This window comes from Dendropsophus ebraccatus, chromosome 3 (genome assembly GCF_027789765.1).
Source record: "Dendropsophus ebraccatus isolate aDenEbr1 chromosome 3, aDenEbr1.pat, whole genome shotgun sequence".
NCBI classification, from domain to species: Eukaryota; Metazoa; Chordata; class Amphibia; order Anura; family Hylidae; genus Dendropsophus; species Dendropsophus ebraccatus.
Window position 1 is genome coordinate 96,210,832 of NC_091456.1, and position 22,570 is coordinate 96,233,401.

At 44.7% G+C, this 22,570-nt stretch overlaps 1 protein-coding gene across 3 annotated transcripts in view; it reads right to left on the minus strand.

Moving 5' to 3' along the window:
- Window positions 1-22,068, minus strand: part of CHERP (calcium homeostasis endoplasmic reticulum protein) — a 30,127-nt gene extending 8,059 nt beyond the window's left edge. For 2 of the 3 annotated variants that reach the window (XM_069962276.1, XM_069962275.1), the window contains exons 1-13: window positions 21,943-22,068; window positions 19,631-19,804; window positions 12,273-12,457; window positions 8,876-9,013; window positions 8,588-8,739; window positions 7,004-7,115; window positions 6,782-6,871; window positions 6,446-6,689; window positions 6,159-6,337; window positions 5,492-5,924; window positions 4,784-5,022; window positions 4,490-4,623; window positions 811-897 (exon numbers count right to left, since the gene is read on the minus strand). In XM_069962276.1, the coding sequence (XP_069818377.1) occupies window positions 811-897; window positions 4,490-4,623; window positions 4,784-5,022; window positions 5,492-5,924; window positions 6,159-6,337; window positions 6,446-6,689; window positions 6,782-6,871; window positions 7,004-7,115; window positions 8,588-8,739; window positions 8,876-9,013; window positions 12,273-12,457; window positions 19,631-19,804; window positions 21,943-21,967 (2,192 nt within the window). In that variant the 5' untranslated portion in view covers window positions 21,968-22,068. The remainder of the gene's footprint in view (window positions 1-810; window positions 898-4,489; window positions 4,624-4,783; window positions 5,023-5,491; window positions 5,925-6,158; window positions 6,338-6,445; window positions 6,690-6,781; window positions 6,872-7,003; window positions 7,116-8,587; window positions 8,740-8,875; window positions 9,014-12,272; window positions 12,458-19,630; window positions 19,805-21,942) is intronic. The other variant, XM_069962277.1, reaches the window with a different exon arrangement.
- Window positions 22,069-22,570: the final 502 nt, after the last annotated feature.

Below are 22,570 nucleotides of genomic sequence, written 5' to 3' on the forward strand. Positions count from 1 at the left end.
CGATCCTCAGCAGTGACGTCTTCTTTGGGCGGCCAGCGGATCTTCCCGAGTGCTGGCCGCCCTCTGCAGCGTCATCCGAAGCTCAGCCGCGATTGGCTGAGCATAACTGTGCTCAGCCAATCGCAGCTGAGCAGCTGATGACGTGGCCGCGTCATCAGCCGCGATTGGCTGAGCACAGTTATGCTCAGCCAATCGCGGCTGAGCTTCGGATGACGCTGCAGAGGGCGGCCAGCACTCGGGAAGATCCGCTGGCCGCCCGAAGAAGACGTCACTGCTGAGGATCGGAGACCGTGGTCGGCACGTGACAGGTATGTATAGCGCACCACACTTCCGGGTACACGGGTGGGGGTGGTGGGACACGGGGAAGGGGGCCATTCACAGACATAACATACATTACAAAGTTGTATAACTTTGTAATGTATGTTATTCTGTGAATAATTTTTTATCGCCGGACAACCCCTTTAAGGGGACATGGAAAATACACAAATGGTAATCAGCCTATTAGGTCACTGTTATCAGTAATCTTTATATAAAAATAGGCATGACAGATAAAGATGACAAATTAATAGTGCAGCGCTTTGCTTTGATTAGCTGTACTTCCACTATCACACAGGGAAATGTCTGGGTGACTGTCTATTTTTAAACATCAGAAGTGAGCAATCGCTGGCCCTATTGGGCTGTGTAGTAAGGGATATAGGGAAGTCCATTTGCCATCAGAAGAGCTGATGACTCTGTAATATTGTTGTTCAAAGCATTAGTATTAAGATGGCTTGTTTTTTGCACATTAATAACATCAGCAATTGTTGTTACCTGCTCCTTTTATCCTGGCCTTTCCGTCGACGTGCTCTCATTTTTGCTCTAAAGAACTCATAAAGTCCATTTTGCTCCCATCCTTCACTAAGAAAAGACATGATATTAAACAGATATGTTGGAGAGGTATAAAAAAGTTGTGTAATATAAATGTTAAAAAACAAAAAAGAAAACATACTCTCACACCTTGGATTTTCAAAAAGCATTAGATCATTTTAAGCTGATGGTTTTGGGAAAGTGTTTCACACTCAATAGCCAATAGCTGAAGTCCACAACACTGCATGCCCATATATTGTGTGACTGGACTTCTAGCTCAATAGATAAAGACAATCCCTCCTAGCCCATATGTATCCCAGGACTTAGATACTGCTACACTGTTTATAAATGTTGTCTCATGGCTCATTTTCTGACAATAAGTCTCCTACTGCTAACTATTCTTAAAGGGGTACTCCAGCCAAACACTATAAGTACGTATTGTGACCATACCTTAAGTTGTAAAACTTTATAATGTACGTGCATTTCAAGTTTGGTATCCTTACACACTTTTTTCTGTGCGCCTCCTCCACCTGAAGTCCTGTAGTCCAGAAGAAATCATTATTGGAGATAAGAAGGTAAAAATCTTGTGACGTGAGACTATAGAGAGAATGAGCAAATCCCCATAAAGCAGTTGTGGAGTTTGAGAGGACGGAGCTTGTTCTGAGAAGCCCCATCCCTTTCAAACGCAGCGAATGCCATTATCACTCATGCTCTCTATAGATTCCCTGCCATAGGTAGGTCCATCTGAACCAGCCCCGCCCCCTTTTTAAGTGCGCAATTACGACCCACATCCAATAACTCCACACTGTGACGTCACGTCACATCTCAAGATGGCACCTTCTGCAAAGGAATGAGGCATCTCAATAATGATTTCTTCTGGACAACAGGACTTCTGGTGGGGGAGGTGCACACAAAAAAGTGGGTACGGATACCAAACTTGAAATACACGTACATTACAAAGTTGTATAACTTTAGGTCATGGTCACAATACTTATTTATAATGTTGTTGATATATCTTTTTATTGTAAATATGTCTTTCTCGCCCCTCTGCATCGTGACCAAACAGTGCTACTAAGGGAGGGGTGCACAGCATTATTATTATTATTACTATTATTCTGATCCCCCACCCCTTACCCCTTCTACAAAATTCACTCCCCTCTCAAATCCCTGGTAGCATTATAAAAAAGCTTCTTTTCTTTTTGTCACGATCAGAGGCAGCATGCATGTGTCCGTGATATACGGTCTGCCTGCAGACTGTATAAATCGGACTGCACTCTTGACCTTTATTATGATGCCAGGAGCTTTGAAACAGATAAAATTCTATGCTGCTGAACTGACACAGCTTTAATAGGAGCACGGAACTTTAAAGCGTAAGTATAAAATATTATGTCAATTTAGTTTTAGTTATCTTAGGGCATGAGAAGATTTTTTGCAATATAGATTTATAAGCTGAACTGAACAGTTTTTTTCAAAACATTTTGCTCAAACCTGTGCCTGCCTGGAAATCTGTACTGTGGCTGAGCTTGGGACTGAATCTCAAAACAGCTACAGATAACAGGCAGCCCTCACACTGTATGTAAGCCCACAGCACATCCCCCTCCCTCCTCACAGACTTTACTAAGTAATCAGCAGCACATCCTCTCCCCACTCTTCACAGACTTAAAGGACAACTCCCACAAAAAAATTTTTTTGCTCATTTAACACACATTACAAAGTTATATAACTTTGTAATGTGGTTAAATACCCGGCCTGGCCCCCTTCCCCCACTTTCGGACCCCCGACCCCCCACCCCGGAAGTTAAAGAATGTATAAATTACCTATTACGATCGTCACGGTCCTCTTCTCCGGGGCGGCATCTGGTGACGACGACGTCAGAGCCGAGGGGCGGTCCGGGTCTTCTTCCTCCTCGGCGTCTTCATGCAAAGTGAATGGGGATGAAAAGGCTGCTGGTGCACATGCGCACCAGCAGCCTTTTCATTGGCTGGAGCGCATCACATGGCTTCCAGCTTGCTCAGCCCTGATTGGCTGAGCTTGCTGGAAGCCATGTGATGCGCTCCAGCCAATGATAAGGCTGCCGGTGCGCAAGCGCACTGGCAGCCTTTTCCATCCCCTGGACCCGGAAGTCGGAGACATCGCTGGATGGCGGACGGCGGCGACGGAGAGGCGGACGGCGGGCGAATCGAGTGGCGATCGTCACCGGAGAGATGGTGAGTATGGTGTCTGTGTGTGTCTGTGTTGTTTTTTTTTTGGGGGGTCCCGCGGGAGTTGTCCTTTAACTTTACAAGCACCCCTCCTACTCCCCACCCCACTGACTTCACTTAAAGCTCTCACAGCAATAGCTGATGTCCTGGGTGTCATGTGCTGAGCAGCTGGTGGGGAAGGTGCTTGACTATTGCAGGGGTCGCTGCTGGCTGGAGGGGACAAGTTTGAGGACTTCTGTCAGGCAATGTGCTGAGTGCAGTGTTATGAGGGAGAGCTGGTGCGTGTCACTCAGGGGAGGCAACTCACAGCACACAGCTGTAGTAATTCCATAGTACACCATAGCACTCACCATCAGATGTTTGCAGCAGTTGCCCCCCTCCATGTCTGACAGCACACTAGTTGTTGTGTGAGCAGGTCACTGTCACTGCATTTTTGTCACCTGAGAGGAGGACTAAAACTCCCAGCATAACACACTCACTGTGCACATAGGTTCCCCCCTTCCTCCATGGCTGCCAGCATCCTGCAATGTTGTGAGAGCAGGTTACCATAACATCTACTGGAGCTCTGTATCTAATCCCACTGTGTGTGATACCATATGCTAAGGTGCTGTATCTAATCCCACTGTATGTGATATCATATGCTGAGGCACTGTATCTAATCCCACTGTGTGCGATACCAACTGCAGGGGCACTATATCTAATCTCACTGTGTGTGAAGACATCTGAAAGGGGGCAGTACCTAGTCCCACTGTACATGATACCATCTGCTAAGGCACTGGTCAGCAGTCAGTGGATGGAGTGACTCAGCAAGGAAAAATGATGAGGGGGAGGCTACACCCACTTTCAGACAGCCAGAAGAAAAACTGGAGATAGCTCTGTAAGCACACAAGATATCTTTGGTTAAAGAACAATGTGTGGGCTTTTTATTTGAGTAATTTCGTTTTTGGGGTACCTAAATTATAGTTACGCTTTAACTGTTTCAGAACTCCCGGCATCATAATAAATCAGCTCCTGGGTTCTCTTAACCTGGGTTACAATGTAGCATATTTTGCAATTCAACAGTGTGCTCCACCTTTGAATATAGTTAAGGTGGATAACTGTTGTTTGTATTGGTTTTAATTTTCTAGCCCTGGTTAACCCCTTTACGTCTATAATATGTATATAAACGTTCCTAGACTGAAGGGGCTTTAAATGTGTGCGGGACAGCTCCAATGCGGGCGATCCCACACACATCAGTGTGACCGGTTACAGAGCTAATGACATGAAGGTGTTAAAAAAAGTTAATTTACTTCATTTTGATGCTGTCTTGCTCTCCTTTTTTCCACATTGTTTAGCATCAATAGCACCCTATTTTTGTTCATATTAGTGTTGCCCTAACATACCCATCTTTCTAATGTAGTCTTAAGGTCCCAGATAAACTAAACTAAAGTAGTAAAACAAACCTGTTACGAGGTCTGTCATGTGATGGAGGGCTGTAAAAGGCCTCAACAGCAGCCAAAAGTCTTTCACTGGGAGGCATTGGAGGAGGGAGACGGATATCCTTGGGGTCAAGAGGTTTGTATTCGTGATCTTCCAGCTGCAGAAAAAAAGATATAAACAGGGTAGAAGAGATAAGAAAAACTTTCCTAAAAGTGTCCTGTAAATGTAATGTATTCCACCGAATAACTAGAATATGTCCACTTTACATACACAAATCTTGAGGCAGTTGGTGACTATAACAACCAAAAGTGACGTACCTTGACCAATGGAGCCATAAGTCCTGCTGGGAGATCAAAATAGGGAACATTTGGAACAAGGCTTGGATCATCATGGTTAACATGTGGAGGTCCTTGTCTACGCATGTGAGGTGGTTGCCCATTAAAACCATGTGGAGGAGGGCCAAAATCTTGGTGTTGGGGACCTCCCCATGGAGGATGTTCGTTCATGCCCGGATGTGGCATCCTGTGGCCTTGGTGATGGTGTGGAGGTCCCATTTCTAAAGATGTTCACAATAAAGAATTAAATAATCAGAAATTAATTTCTGTGCAGCTTTGTGGAAAAACATGTTAGTAAAAGTACTGGTAAGTGTCTTAACTTACTTTAATAGAGTAAAAAAAAATCATGCCAGATTACTATTCAGTTAAAAGTGTCCCTATCATTAAAAAAATATTGTTGACAGGTCAAAAGTTTTAATTGACTGGGGATTAAGTGTTCAAATGTTATCTTGTATCTAGGCTAGAGGCAGCCCAACAGGGTACTGGAGCCTCCTTTCAAATGTACAGTTTTCACCTAAAATCCTATCCTTTTCTCTAATATTGTAATAACTTACATATATCATGATTGCATTTACAAATATAAAGTTCTTGATGTATTATTCTTGTTGTCAAGAAGTGCACCTCTTTAAAGCCTCTAATGACCATCTGTCTACTAAGACCATAAACAATATAGTATACAGTCAACACTACCTGAAGGAAAGTCTCCTTGAGGGTAATCAAAACGATGAGGGAAAGGTGGTCTCTCAAAAGGGTGTCGTGGGGGGAAATCATCCTGCATAAAACGTGGTGGAAATCTGTTGAAATTATGAGGATGAGGTGGCTGATTGAACTGTGGAGGGTGCTGTTGGTGAGGTGGAAATGGCCCCCGAAAATGTGGAGGATGTTGCATGCGAAAATGAGGGTCTCTCTGAGCACCACCGCCCCATGGTGGTTGTTCATGCTGGTTACTCCAAGGAGCATCAAACTGGTTATTCCATGGAGGTTCTCTCTGATTGTTCCACGCTGGTTCAGGTTCATTGTTCCAGTTTGGATCTCTGTCACTCCACATGCCTTCGTGGCTATTATTCCATGGAGGGCAATGAGGGGGGCCCTGATGATGAGGAAAAGGGGGCTGATCACAGGGCTATAGATAAAGTTAAAATGACAAGAATTTAAAGATGATCATTTTGCTCAAAGTTATAATGTGTTTAATCCAAAAAAAAATAAAAAAAATACACATATACCTTAGATGTCCTGGTTACTAATCCAGAACAGTATGGTTGTTCTACAATGACTAATATGGAATTTATGGTAACATTTTTCCCAAACTATGACTTTCATGGTTATTTTTTAACATAAGTTTACAAACATTTAATACCTGCTGTTGGCCCCAGGGTGCCATGGGCTGTGGCTGGTCAAACCAAGGTGGCTTATTAGGAGGCATTGTTTCATGAGGCACTGGACCTCTGGTTCCTGCACTGCCAGGATCTGGTAAGCTGCCAGGAGGCGGCTCAAATTCGGTAGTAGTAGGGATAGCAAGCGCAGGTTTTACATCCTCTGAGTAAAAATAAAGTAGAAAAGTAATGCAAGATAATGAAGCGCAGAGATATTTTATTTAAAAAAATGGACATGAGCTAGACAAGGCAGTGAATAAGCAACGATTACCTGGTGGGGGTACTTGAGCTGGTGCGGGAGCTGGGGCTGGAGCAGGAGGCTCAGGAATTGGTTCCATCACTGGTATCTGAATCTGCTGCTGTTGCTGTTGTTGTTGTTGTTGCTGCTGCTGCTGTTGTTGTTGTTTAAGACCAGCCACAAATTCCTCATGTTGGGTTTTTAAGTTCTGGATTTGTTGCTGAAATGCCACAAGGATTGGCTGGACTACGGTTGAGTACTCACTCAGTAAAGCAGCCTGAAGACAAAGCCAACATAGGTTAATTCAATATTTCAATATATAATTCAATAAATATTTTAATAGTTCAATGCTGCTGTAACAGAAATTACCTGGTGCTGTCCCAAGCCAAGGGCAGGACTCTGAAGCTGCTGAATAGTAGCTTCATCAAAGTAGCCATTCTTTTCCCACAACTGAAGAAGCTACAAATGGAAAAAGGAACATGTTGAAGTACACTACGTTTTTTTCACCCAAACACTGCTTTTACAGTAATTAATGTGACACCATCATGCATGAAAAGATATATGGGTGCAGGATTTCACAGTACTACTTACACGTGCAATCTTCTGCTGTTTGTCTTCTTCTACTGCTAAAAAGCTGGTACAGTAAATTGGAACAACTACCTTCTGAAGGGCTGCCAGAAGGTCTCTCGCTTGCTTCCGCTGACTGTGAAGGAAACAAATATTATAGAACATATATACAATTTTGTGAAATCCTTATGTTAGGCTTAGAATATTTTTCAGACTAGAACAAGCAGGTAAAAATGCATGCTCCTCTACTCCCTATATGTCTACGAGACCTTGAGGGTACCATAGACTTACATTATGAGGCTATCCATGTGAAGTGAGAGAAAAGGGGTCAAATTCACGCAGGGCCCTAATACACTTCATTTCATAATACAATTGATCGCTCCATGTAATGAAGACAACGATCAGCCTAATTGGGTCTTTAGGTCCTGACCTAAAATCATCAGCCGCTGGTCGTGCATTGCTACGTGTGTTGCCTCTCCACACTCCCCGGTGTCTTCCTGTCTTCTCTCCACAGCCGCCGATGCAAATTCAGAGCGGTCTCTGAAGCCACAAACCGCTCAACCAATCACTGGCCACGGGGGACCCATCCCGGCCAGTGATTTGCTGAGTGGCCTGTCACTTCAGACACCGGCTCTGAAGTTCCACCGGAGGCTGCAGTGAGTGTGGAGAAGACAGGAAGACACATGGCGAGGTAATGCATATACTTTGTTACACTTTTAAAGCAAGGGCTGCACACAGTTATAATGTGATCTGTGCGATATTAGTTACATTGTACTACCTTCCTTTTTCTGGACTGCCGTATCTGTTTTATGTATGATTACTTAGTAGACACAAGTATATTTCTTTCTGCTCATGTACATGTTATGTTATGATATGTGATATTGCTTGTGTCTGTTCTTTATCCTTTAATAAAAGGAGTTTAAAAAAAAAAAGCAAGGGCTGCACGGACATCCCCAACAATGTCCGTGCAGCCCTTGCTGCAAGATAATCAAATAGGCTTAGTAATCTAGCAGATCAGCACTCGTTTACTATATTGTTTGGGCCATCAAATACTGCCCTAAGCATGGACTTCTGCCAGATCATTCTCCTGATTAGTCTAAGTCTGAACACTCGGACCACCATCCATAAATTCTTTTGATATGTCTCTTTGCCATCTAAAGAATGTTTTTCACGACAGTGCCCATTTAAACCCTAACTTGACAGCAAACAGATTCTGAAAATTGTAGGCAAATGACAGAAAGCATTCTAGAAAACTTCTGAACTTTTAGTTATTCAATAAAATTTATTTACATAAAACTGAATAATTCAAATTTTACATTTAACTTAGGGATGGGGAATCAACTCCACAGCACATGCCACTTAGTAAAATGACTTTTACCAACAGACTTGAATAGGGCAGAGATGTAAGACCAGACACAGAAAATGGACAATAGCTTTTACAGTTAATAAAATCCATTTTAAATTACAGAAGGCAAATATACAGTAGGGCCATAAAGAGCACTACATTTTCTGAGCTCTACACAGTTCTCTCCACTGTTACACCCCTTACAAGAGTCTAGTTTAAATGACAACTGCTTTGTCTAAACCTACAACACATGTATTACTTACCAATGATGTAACACGTCATTTGTCAAATATATGAGATGCAAGCGCAATTCAAAGTGTGCTCCGTCTGCTGTAATACGATTGCGAAGGTGACCAGCCATGAGCTCACAGTGCTGAGGAGATTTTGCATTGCTGAACATCCAGTTTTTACCAGCCTAAAGACATAAGATCCATCTACATTTCAGTGGCTTTTCATATATGTTCCATTTTCTTTTGCTTTTAACATGATCGTCCTCACAGGAAGAGTCATCAAAACAGTATGCTACATATAAAAAAAAAGTATTGACTTACTGATATGGCATCCTTTGTACAAGTGTCAATGATGGGCTGGAGCAAGCTATCAAACTCATTCATATCCAACTGGGTTTCTTCACGCAGCTTCTGCATTTGCTGTTCAGTGGCATGCTCCACTGCAGCTGTAATCTGCTCCTGACATGAAAAACAAGTACATACCATCATAGTCTGTCACACAGTAGGGTTAAAAAAGCCAAACACATTTATCATGCTCAACTGTGCTGGAGGGAGTGGGGTATGAAGATCTTTTGAACTTTTTCTTCCTCTACTCCAGAGCAGAGATTGTAGCCATGTAACACACACCAGTTATCAGGGAGATGATAGGGGTTGTAGTTTCACTATTCCTGCTGTCAGGGCATGCTGACCACTGACTCAGCAGGGTGACCAGGATTTGGGCGGCAGGGTAATCTGCAGGCTGCAGCCCCCCCTCCCCTTCCCAGTCAGAGCCAGGCCGACCCCCTTCCCAGTCAGAGCCAGGCCGACTGTTCACCCCCCAAATTGTTAATGTTTGCATCGGGAGTTTCCTGACGGCCCCGGCCTGCCGCCCCCTCCATACAGTCCTGCTGCCCCTACCTCACAGCCCCGTCTAGATGTAGTGGGCGCATCTCCTCCTGCCTCTCTTACCTCCAGCCTTCTCCTCTGGTCTACTCTCTTGGAACATGCCGCTCTACCCTGCTCTACCCTTTTTTGCACCGAGCTATGTAATGCTATAGTATATTATTAGTATAGCATTGCATAGATCAGTAAAATCAGTGCTCTGCTAATAGAATCTGGCTGAGCCAGACTATTAGCAAACAGACACCGGGAGGGTGAGTTTGGACCTCGGGCTGTGAGGTGACCATTCGGCCCCCTGCAGTCACATTGCAGGGTTGCTGATCGGACACTTCACAGTCACCTGCCAAGGGTTAAATGACTGCTGCCAGCGGGATCGCGGGCCCGTCATTAGAAGCCGGGGTCTGCTACACACAGTAGCCGACCCCTGCTGCATATGAAGTGGGCTCAGGAGAGGGTTAAATGCCGCTGTCAGTTGTGACAGCGGCATCTATACCGTTACATAGCCGGCACAAGCAATCGCTGTGTACTGGCTATTTGAAGTTAGCGCTGCTGTAGTGGAGGGAGGGAGGACGGGCTGCGGAGGAAGACAGTACAGGGGACACGCAGAGAACATGGCAGGCACTCAGCTTGATGTCCGCCATGTCTTCTGCTGTATACTCTATGATAAGTCGCACTGCTGCGCTGCTTATCATAAAGTATTGAATACCAGGAAATTCTGGTATTGAACCGAAAATACATTTTTCGGTGCATCGTGCATCCCTAGATGTGACCACACAGACCTCTGACAGCAGCCCTGTTTCTCTATTCTAGCCTGTTGTACTATGTTACTGCATTATGGGGATCTGCAGTTCCATCCTGTATCTACAAACTGCTGCTGTGTTTTCAGGTTTATTTCCTTACTATACATTATTCTCCACATGCTGATTGCTATCACATATTCTATAATATCACATATTCAGTTTCTAAATGTTTGTTTCATTTGTTTTATATGTTATTGGTGTGAAACCAATTTTTTGCATTTCAATAATTTGTCATGGGAAAATTTGCTTTGGTTTAAGAGTGGATTTGGATTACAAGCACTGCCCCGGAAGAATTATGCTTGTAATCCAAAGCGCTACTGTGTGTATGTGTGTGTAATATATATATATATATATATATATATATATATATATATATATATATATATATATTTTACACACACATACACATTAATGAGGAACATTTATGAAACATTTATAAAACTGATATGAAAAGTTCAATATTATAAAAATTTTGATTTTTTTTTTTTTTTTAAAGGTGGTACATTTTTTCCAACTCCAGCCAAAACTAGCTCAGATTCCAACTCCACTGCCCTGCTTATAACATTTTTATTTTTTGGTCTATGGGGCTATTTAGGGTGTAATTTTGTGCTATAATATGTACTTTCTATCAGTAGCTTGCTTGCTTATGCGCAACTTTTTGATAGCTTTTAATTACAATTTTTCCAAATTTGATTTGACCAAAAGTATTTTTTAATATGTTATTACTTATGGATAGTTATACAAATTCCTAATGTACATTAATTATGGGAAATGCACATATACTGCTATTTCCCTTAATTTAGTAGATCATGGAGCTTCAGATTCCCTAGAAAACCGTGACGTCACAAATCAAGTAATTCCTCTGGACTGTTCAGCAGAAGGCACACTATATATAGAAGCCTATGGACTGTATTGTGTCTATGAAGCTGTATGTAAGTAATGGAGTGTTAGGTTACTGTACACTATGCTTTATTGATTATGTTTATGGAATACTTTGGGGAGCAAGTGTCCTTGCTCCCCAAAGTATTCCATAAACGTGGATGGCACTGAGCAGGGAGGGAGAGAGGTGCCCGTGTATCTAACTACCTCCCCCCTCCCTCTCTGCTCGGTGCTGCTGCCACATACACACTGTACTACTCCTCCCATCATGTGCTCATATTATAGACACATGATGGGGGAGTAGTACCAGGGCCAATCCCCATCACCAGCATCCCCTCCCCCCAGCCCCACCGCTGCCGCCACATACACTGTAATACTCCACCCATCATGTGATCATAGTATGAGCAGATGATAGGGGAGTAGTACCAGGGCCATCACCAGCATCCCGCTGCTGCACAGCCGACTCGTTCCCTTATGTCCCCCCGGCAGCGGATGATGAGAGCTGCCGGGGGGACATCAGGGAACGAGTCGGCAGGAGTGGCGAGCTTGGCAGGCCGCCGGGCAGGGGATGTGAACTGCTGTGCCGGGGCAAAAGCGCCCCCTGCTGGACACTCCATAGGAATTACATTTGATTCATGACATTACGTTTTTTTTAGGGAATATATACATAAAATATATAGACAGAGGGATTTATCTGATTATTGAAGCCAAAGCCAGTAACGGATTTGAAAAGAGGAAAAATCTCAATCTTTCCTTTATGACCCGTTCTCTGTTTATAGTCTGTTCCTGGTTTAGCTTTAATAATCTGTCAGATAAGGGTAGGACAGTTTTTGCAAAAAGTAGCAGTGCTTTTCTTAATCCTGGATACGAGAGATGAACGAATTGACATTGAAAACAAAGTGAAGGGCTTCGTTTGCTCAGCAGTTGGCTTATATGCCATTATATTCCAATTCCTGGGAAATTTCTCCCAGCTTCCCATGACTGGGTCCAGCTTTTCCAGACCCCCGGGATGCAGCAGCAGGGAGCAGAGCAGAGATCGAAGGCAGCCGGCGTATAAACTGACTGCTGAGCAGATGAAGCGCTTCCCTTTGTTTTTTATGAAATTCATCACTACTGGATGACCCAAGCAGTTTAACAGAAAAAAAAACATTGAATGATACCTGTCTTATACTGAGGAGCTGCTGTTCTTGTTGCTGAAGGTTCCACTGGCTTTGCTGAATAAGATCCTCTATAGCAGGTGCACCCTGTGGTGGTGGCACTAAAGTAGGGGGCAGAGGCAGAGCTGGAGGTGGAATTGTGGCGATCTGGGGCTTGGGTTCCAGGTCCTGAGCTTGCTTACAAATCACTGTATCAATGGGGGGAAAAAATGTTAAAGGGACAAATCCAGCTAAAAAAAAAAAAAGGCCATTTCTCCAAGTTGACAAACTCATGTATGCGACCTACATTAATAGTAATAAACTGGGGAAAATATTTGATTTTAGGTGCTTATTAGGGGAAAAAAACAACCACCAGATGGAGAGGATCCCATTTGTAATGGTTCTCTACTTTGACCAGGAAATAAAGATAAACAGAAAATTGTCCATCCTAAAAACATAGAATTCTGAGCAACTTTAAAATGAGTAGATACATTTTTTAAATAGGGGACATGAAATCAGCTTGAAACCGCTTTTGTTTCATTATTGTTATTTAAAAAACTTTTCATCTGTCACACAGGCATATGAAAAGTTTTGATCTTTTAAGTTTGTATGTTGCAATATTTTGAAAGCCTTTATTTTTTTAACTAGAATTTACTAGGCATTGCTCCCATCTAGCCAGAATCCTGCTCCACACTGATGAAGGGCAAAACCCTGAAACAGCTGTATGTGGATGGATACCCGCCTTTGGTTTTTCCTTTGTCATATCCTTGTGCTCATAATTTTAGTAGAACATTGACTAAAAAGGCCACATCTTGGCTGGGCCCTTCCCTGGAGGGATATCTGGCTAGTCCTGTGTTTCAAGACTCTTAAATGAGGCTCCATAGACTCTTTTTTTGCATATTTGTAGTTCCCAGGGGGTCAATGCACCTAGAATTTCACTGTATTGAGCGCTTTAACCAGAAGCCATGAGTGTTTTCTTTGGCTAGTCTTGATGAGCTCAGTTATCTGTTTACTATATTATTTTATAACACATAGAGCAGTGAGTGGGGCTTTTTTTTTTTTTTGCAGAATGAGGTTACATTTTTAGTGGTGCAACATTTTGATACCCTTTTATGTTATTTTAAGAAACAGACAGTAACAAAAATAAATAATTTTAGCAACTTTTTTAAATTCTTCACAGGATTTATAGTGCAAGTTAAAGGGGTATTCCAGGGAAAATTGATAAATTGGTGATGGAAAGGGTTAACCAAGGTTAACCCTTTCCTAATATACTTACCTGTCCTTTATTGCTCCCCCAAGGAGATCTGCGGTCCGGCCACGTGATCTTCCAGCTTACGACTCGTGGATCCTCTTCTTCTTCCGGTTCGGTGACGTCACCATACCCGGCCGGCGTGTGGCTCTCTGTCTTATTAGCGGCAGAGCACTGAACCCTGACTGGCTTGGTAGCGTGTAGCCAATCAGGGTTTAGTGTTCTGCGTCTCCACACACACCAGTTACATCTGCAGGGCCGACGTCAGCACGTCATTGTGAGGGGTCCCTGCGGGGTGCCATCCGACATCACTCTTCAGGACACCCCGCCCCCCTGTCAGCGATGCCGACCTGAGTCCCGGGAGGGGAAGGGATACAGCGGGCGGCATCACTGACACGGGAGGGGGGGAGGTCCTGCAGAGTGATGTCGGATGTCACACAACAGCACCCTGCAGGGACCCCTCACAGTGACCTGCTGTACAGTTAGCTGATTCCCCCCGGCCCCCCTCCCCCTCCCTGTGTAATCATTGTGATCCTCCCGGCCCCCTCCCTGTGTAATCATTGCGATCCTCCCCCGGCCCCCCTCCCTGTGTAATCATTCAGATACACAGATCACTCACCCCCGGTGTAAGCATGCTGCAGCGGCGCTGGACCCGATCTCGGCGCCTTTTTCAAACAACTATCCTCAGCTGACAGGCGCTGTGTACAGAGCAAGGAAGAAATCTCTCCTGCCTCACACACAGCGCCTGTCAGCTGAGGATAGCTGTTTGAAAAAGGCGCCGAGATTGGGTCCAGCGCCGCTGCAGCATGCTTACACCGGGGGTGAGTGATCTGTGTATCTGAATGATTACACAGGGAGGTGGGCCGGGGGGATCACAATGATTACACAGGGAGGTGGGCCGGGGGGATCACAATGATTACACAGGGAGGGGGGCCGGGGGAGGATCGCAATGATTATCCAGGGAGGGGGCCAGGGGGATCGCAATGATTACACAGGGAGGGGGGCCGGGGGGAATCAGCTAACTGTACAGCAGGTCACTGTGAGGGCTCCCTGCAGGGTGCTGTTGTGTGACATCCGACATCACTCTGCAGGACCTCCCCCCCCTCCCGTGTCAGCGATGCCGCCCGCCGTATCCCTTCCCCTCCCGGGACTCAGGTCGGCATCGCTGACAGGGGGGGGGGGGTGTCCTGAAGAGTGATGTCGGATGGCACCCCGCAGGGACCCCTCACAATGACGTGCTGACGCCGGCCCTGCAGATGTAACTGGTGTGTGTGGAGACGCAGAACACTAAACCCTGATTGCCTACACGCTACCAAGCCAGTCAGGGTTCAGTGCTCTGCCGCTAATAAGACAGAGAGCCACACGCCGGCCGGGTATGGTGACGTCACCGAACCGGAAGAAGAAGAGGATCCACGAGTCGTAAGCTGGAAGATCACGTGGCCTGACCGCAGATCTCCTTGGGGGAGCAATAAAGGACAGGTAAGTATATTAGGAAAGGGTTAACCTTGGTTAACCCTTTCCATTACCAATTTATCAATTTTCCCTGGAATACCCCTTTAAATCATGTAATTATTTTATGGCTTGCATTAAACACTTCAATACCTAATATGTATTGTGTCTGTCAGTGTTACACCAACAGGCATAAAAAGATCAGATTCTGCATGAGGGCAGAGCTTGACTGGTTTCCATACCCTGGTCTTCATACATCTCTGACATCTCTGGTCTCAATGGCCACCATCAACATTCTGTGATTGCTTTGCAAAGCGCTGATAAGGGACCAAGGGAGATTTCTCCCTCTGTAACCCTGCTAGATGCTGCTGTTGCACCGACCACAGCCTCTAAAGGGTTAAACTTAAGGATGGGAGTGTGGCCCCGTCCTGACAGCTGCAGCGAGAGGCAGGCAATATGTGACAGCCAGGTCCCACCAATGACAACATGGGGCACTGCTTCTGTGGCCTTGTCCTCCTGTGGATGTAACTGTATGCCTATTTGTACAGTTACACCCATATGCGGAAAGGGTTAAACTATTTTAAAAAATGTAAACAAAAAAAAAGTAAATATATTAAGTATAAGTAAATATTGCTGTCCATGTGTGGAATTGTCCACATTATTAAAACATATCGTCAGTGATCCCATACGGTGATCAGTGTATATATAAAAATGTCAAATAGCAAAATTGAAGTTTTTGGTCACAAAACAGAAAAAATAAAAGCGTCTTCTCTTTGTCACGTTGGTAGAGATAACATGCTCTTTTTAAGTCCAGTCATATCACTTGCAAATTGCTCCTCCAGTTTTTACTTTTTTCAGTATTTCTTACTTTTCCAATCTTTTGTTGCCCAACATTTTTGAAATGCATTACTGCCATTAAGTTAACTTTTTATGGCACAGCAAGATGTCAACTTTCAACCTGATATTTGTTCTATTGAGAACAAAATATGGATCTATGAGATTTACAAATCATTGCATTATGTTTTGATTTACATTTAACATGGGGTCTCAACTTTTTTGGAAGTATACATACATATACACACATACTACTCACAAAAAGTTAAAAGGTGTTGTCTGGGGAGCAAAAGATGGGTAAAGCCTTTTTCTCCCCAGCGCTTACTTTGTGAAGATAAAATTAGGCGGCCTTGTTGTTCATGCAGAGACACAATGACTGGACTAAAGATGTTATTCAAGTAGTTTAGGCTTATCACTGTACCATTTACTAAGTGTAGAGCAGTTCTGTATTAACTAGACACTGTTGCCCACATTGTGCCCCACCACCATGTACCACCTGGTTTCTTGTTAACCCTTTCAGGACCGGGCCAAAAACTGCCATTTAACGGGGTTATCCAGTGCTACAAAAACATGGCCACTTTCTTTCAGAGACAACACAAATCTTGTCTCCAGTTCAGGTGCGGTTTGCAATTAAGCTCCTTTAACTTCAATGGAACTGAGCAGCAAAACCCCGATCAAGTTGGAGACAAGAGTGGGGCTGTCTCTGGAAGAAAGTGGCCATGTTTTTGAAGTGCTGGATAACCCTTTAAGGGCACCATCTAAATCAGCAGGGGATGTAAAATAAAGCAAGTTTGCAACCTACATTCTATTTTTTAGTCTTTTTGGTTGTAAAAAAAAATGCTATGCTAACTTGTATCCAGATCCAGCATCAGGAAGGCAGCTTTTTAGTGTTGAGCTGGTTGGGAAAAAAAAAAAAAAAAAAAAAGACTAAATTCAGGAAGTCCCAGCAAGTACAGAGCGTAATGGCTCAATGTGATCAGCAATCAAATGACTGCTCTGAGCCTGCAGATGACCAGGATTTCTTGCGTTTGGTCTTTTTTTTTTTCAATCGGCACAAGACTAAAAAGATGCCTTCAGGAGACTGGACCTGGACTTCAGCAACTTTATTGGCGAGTGTTGAAAATTTGTAACTTGCTTTGCGTGGGATTTGTTCAATGACGCTTGTTATATTTTAATAGATTGGACAATTACGCACAATATAATGGGAAATGATTGGGGGTGATTAACTTTTATTGGGGGAGGGGCTTTGGGGTAGTGTAATAATGATTTTCACTTTTTTTTTTTAAAACACATTTTAAGTCCCCCTGGGGGACTCCTACATACAGTACTTTGATTGCAGACATTGATCACTGCTATGCCATAGGCATAGCATTGATCATTGTGAAAGGCGATCTGCTTATTGAGCCTACCTGTGCAGGCTCAGTGAGCAGAAAGCGATCGAAACGCATGGGGAAGGTAAGAGACCTCTGGCGGTCCGATAGAGGGATCAGGACCCCCGCAGTCACACTGTGAGGGTCCCAATCGGTAAGTAACAGGGGACTCCCTCTGTCACTTACACTTAAATGCTGCAGTCGCATCATCGATGCGTTTAAAGCGACTCTGTACCCACAATCTCACCCCCCCCCCCCCCCAAAACCATTTGTACCTTCAGATAGCTGCTTTTAATCCAAGATCTGTCCTGGGGTCTGTTCAGCAGGGGATGCAGTTATTGTCATAAAAATAACTTTTAATCCAGCAGCGCGGTGTCTAACGGCCGGGGCTTACATCTGTATATGCATTAGGCTGGCACACCCTCTCTGTCCTTCCTCCCCACCCTCCTCAGCATTAGGAATGCTCCAGGCAGATTGCTCCCTATTCCCCACCTGTTTGTATAATGAACATGAGCTGGATCGTTAATACACCTGTGCAAAGCTCAAACAGCAGTAAATGTTGAAAAGGGTGGAAAGGAAGGACAGAGAGGGTGTGCCAGCCTAATGCATATACAAATGTAAGCCCCGGCCGTTAGACACAGCGCTGCAGGATTAAAAGTTATTTTTATGACAATAACTACATCCCCTGCCGAACAGACCCGGGGTACAAAGTCGCTTTAAGGAATTAATGACACGCTGCAGCGCGATCGCTGCAGCCTGCCATTAACGGTGAGGGCCGGGCTGCTCACTGCAGCCGCCCCCCCACCTTCTATGAAGTGCGCTTCATAGCTCAGGACGTACCGGTGCGCCCAGGGTCGTCTGGGGACAGACTTCCAGGACGTACCGAAACGTCCTTAGTCGTCTAGGGCTTAAAGAATGGTAAAATAAAAAATTGTAATAGTTAATGTAAACTGCATACATACTTTATTTCACATCCCCTGTTTTTTGGCTTTATTTTTAATAAAGTTATAACGACATTGCCCATTTAAAGACTACAGGCCATTTTTTAAAATCTGACTTGTCTCACTTTATGTGGTTATAGCTTTGTGATGCTTTAACTTATACAAGCGACTTTGAGCGTTTTTCTGTGACATATTGTAGTTTAGGTTAGTGGTAAATTAGCAAAAGTAAGTTTTTTTTTTCTAACTTTCAATTTACTGTGGTCACCATGTGGGTTTGATCATGGGATTAAAGCTGTTACTGCCAGCGTCCTTAACAAACATTTATTATTTATTTTAGGGGATATGAAGACTGTGTTTTTCATTTTTTTTGTGTTTTACATTTACACTTAATTTTACTGTCCAACCTAGGGGACTTTACTATCTGAATGTCTGATGACAAGCACAATGCACTGCATTATGCCTGTCACAGGCATAGCAGATCAGACTAGCTATAACACTGGAGGCCTCCAGGGCACCAAGGCTGTCACAGCGTACATGAAGGACACTGCCACAGTATATACAGACTCTATATATACTGTGGCAAGTGCAGCAGGGCTATAAACAGCACCAGAGTAGGAACAGTGTATACAGACACTGCACTACCACAGTATTTACAGTCTCTGTATATACTGCGGCAGTTTTGACTCCATTTAGTCTGTGCCAAACCTGGTGCTTTATATAGACCTGCTAGACTCTTGCATGAAATGTTATACCCTGAGCAGGTGTGGCGGCTGGCTGTTCATGGTGGTACCTGGAGCTTTGTCCTGAGTCCTGGCAGGCTGGCAGAGGTGACCCTGGCGGCCGGAAGAGAGGCAGGAACGATGGGCTTTTTAATTTGGCGCCAGCCAATCAGTGGGCAGCGGCAGACAATGAAGGCTATACAGCAGCAAAGCTTAGACAGGACAGCAGCAGTGTTCCCTGTGGCGGGGAGCTGCAAATGGGGTGCAAGCTTGTGATGACCGTGCAGGTAACAGCAGCAGTGGCTTGTAGTCGGCTACGAGGCCCTGCATGGAGACATCCAGGTCTGGCACATCCTGAGCGTGCTCAGGATAGACTCGGTACTCGGATCTCGGCCCTGTGCCTCACCTACTGTCAGCTGGAGGCTTCCAGAGTAACCACATCGCTTGGGTCCTGAGCTGCCCTGCTCCCCCTACAGGGGGAGTGCACAACTCAAATTACAATTTTCAAAAAGAAAAAAAAAATCTAATGGATTTACAAATAAAGGGTCAGTTAATCAAATTAATTTAATTTATCACATAGCCCTAGGGTCCATTTACACAGAAAGATTATCTGCCAGATTATCTGCCAAAGATTTGAGATTTCTCCTCTTTTCAGAGCCATTCCTGGCTTTGGCTTCAAATCTTTGGCAGATAAACTGTCAGATAATCTTTTTGTGTAAATGGACCCTAAGTAGTGTACATAGTCTAAAACATAAGAGGCAAATTACACACAAAAAAAGTTATATACAAAATAAAGTTTCTGCGCAGAATGTATACATACACTGTTGTTGTTCCATAGCGAGTTTACACTTATAGTAGCTGTAGAACTCTCCCCCAAACAGGAATGAAAACTTTGGGTTCTCTTTCTGCTTTTCCATAGTCATGTTTTCAAATTCCGGTCCATTTCGGGCCACAAACTGCGCAAGCTTGTCAATTACATTGCGTAGTTCTTGGTCTATAAAAATATGAAAAAATAAATTTATGTGCGCATTCAAGTAAAATGTGACTCAGCTCATCTGCCTTAGCAGTGTGTGGCAGCCTCCACAGCATGAAAGAAAAAAAATATGAATATCTTTTTTTTTTTTTAAATTCTAACCACTTTTCTGCTGCGTGCTGCTTAGTAAATAGATCTTGCTTAAAGAAGTTGCCAGGGCAAAATCAACTTTTTCCCTATTCACAGGATAGGGAAAAAGTAAGAGTGCGGGTGATCAGACCCCCGTACCCCCTGTCGATCTCCGTATTGGGCCCCGCCTTCTGTGCTATAAATAAACCTGTGAATACGGCATGTGACCCTTGGTTGTATTCATTTCTATGAAGGTGCCAGAGAGAGCAGAGTACAGCGCTCTTCCGTCATACTCAGCTCTTTCCAGTGGCTCCATAGGAATGAATAGAGCCGCAGGTCACGTGCCATGCCTGCATCTCCATTCATAACAGAGAAGCCGGGGCCCGATACGGAGATGAGCAGGGGGGTACGGACAACTTATCCCTTATCCTGTGGATAGGGGAAAAGTTGTTTTTGCAGATTGTGTGTACAGAGTCGCTTTAAATCAACTGGTTTGAGAAAGTTATAGATTTGAAATTTACCTCTACTTTAAAATCTCAAGTCTTCCAGTAATTATCAGCTGCTGTATGTCCTGCAAGAAGTGGTGCATTCCCTTCAGTCCCGCACATTGCTCTCGGCTGTCACCTCTGTCTGAGACAGCAACTGTTCAGAGCAGGAGAGGTTTTCTATGGGGATTTGCTGCTGTTCTGGACAGTTCCTGTCTGCGACAGAGGTGGCAGCAAAGAGCACTGTCAGACTGGGACGAATATACCACTTCCTGCAGGACATACTGCAGCTGATAAGTACTGGAAGACTAGAGATTTTTAAATAGAAGTAATTTACAAATTTGTATAACGTTTATAACCAGTTAATTTGAAAAAAATAAATAAATAAAAATTCACTGGAGTACGCCTTTAAGCCTGTCTTCCATTCAGTAGCGTATGTAGTGTATTTACTATTGTGGCACATATGGTAGTATGTTTCTCATCTTCCTTACATGCTGCTTGTCTATCATTTCCAAATAGATATATTGTGTGTCAGATATATGCACCACAGTCTGAAGCATTCAGCTCATAAATCTCAGAAGTGTGGAACCCAAATGGTGCATGGGAAGCCTGTGCCACACAGCAGAAGCCACATGTGGGTCACTCCACTCACAGCACTACACACACGCGCTCACAGCACTACATACACGCGCTCACAGCACTACATACACGCGCTCACAGCACTACATACACGCGCTCACAGCACTACATACACGCGCTCACAGCACTACATACACGCGCTCACAGCACTACATACACGCGCTCACAGCACTACATACACGCGCTCACAGCACTACATACACGGGCTCACAGCACTACATACACGCGCTCACAGCACTACATACACGCGCTCACAGCACTACATACACGCGCTCACAGCACTACATACACGCGCTCACAGCACTACATACACGGGCTCACAGCACTACATACACGGGCTCACAGCACTACATACACGGGCTCACAGCACTACATACACGGGCTCACAGCACTACATACACGGGCTCACAGCACTACATACACGGGCTCACAGCACTACATACACGGGCTCACAGCACTACATACACGGGCTCACAGCACTACATACACGGGCTCACAGCACTATATACACGCGCTCACAGCACTATATACATACGCTCACAGCACTATATACATGCGCTCACAGCACTACATACACGCGCTCACAGCACTATATACATACGCTCACAGCACTATATACATACGCTCACAGCACTATATACACTCACAGCACTATATACACTCACAGCAAGTGGCTGGCGGGTGGTGTGTGCTGCCTATGAGGCCAGCCACCTTACCGGGAACACTAATGGCTGGCTCCATGGACTACTGCTCCACACTAGAGCCCTGAATACACGGCTGATATCTGCCAGGATTACTAGCTGAGGAGGTCGGAGCACTGCACGGGCCATGTGAGGAGCAGCACACGATACTGCCAGCCTATGGGGAAGTCGTGATATGCCGGCCCCCACATCTCCCGCCTCTCACCTTCTGGGGGCAGCGGGACCTCCATGACGACCACTGAGTCCTGCAGCCTGCCCGGTCTCTGTTCACTCAGCACCGCCGCTCGTTCACTGCAGCCGGAAGCGTCGCAAAACTAGTCTTCGCCCTACGAGCCGTAACCATGGCAGCAGCCGCTCAGGATCGGTTTACGGCAGGTGACGAGGACAAGGCGCCGGAAGCTCGGGAGACGCCGCTGCAGTGCTCCCTGAATACCGGCGTTTCCCTTCCTGTGTATGTCCAGCTACAGCGGGATCTTCAGTTTTGCGGCAGCTGGAGAGGCATAGGTCGGGGGACATTGCTGTAGTTGTGTGCTTTACGGAATGCTGAGTGGCAACACGGTTGAGACTAGAATGGAGTGGGTAAAAGGAGGTCCTCCCTGTGGAGTCCGTATTCTAGCCTGTTCTGTATAGAGCAGGCTAGAATGGAGTGGGTAAAAGGAGGTCCTCCCTGTGGAGTCCGTATTCTAGCCTGTTCTGTATAGAGCAGGCTAGAATGGAGTGGGTAAAAGGAGGTACCTCCCTCTGGAGTCAGAATTCTAGCCTCTTCTAGGAGAATAGGCTAGAATAGAGTGGGTAAAAGGAGGTCCTCCTCCTGGAGTCTGCAATCTAGCCTA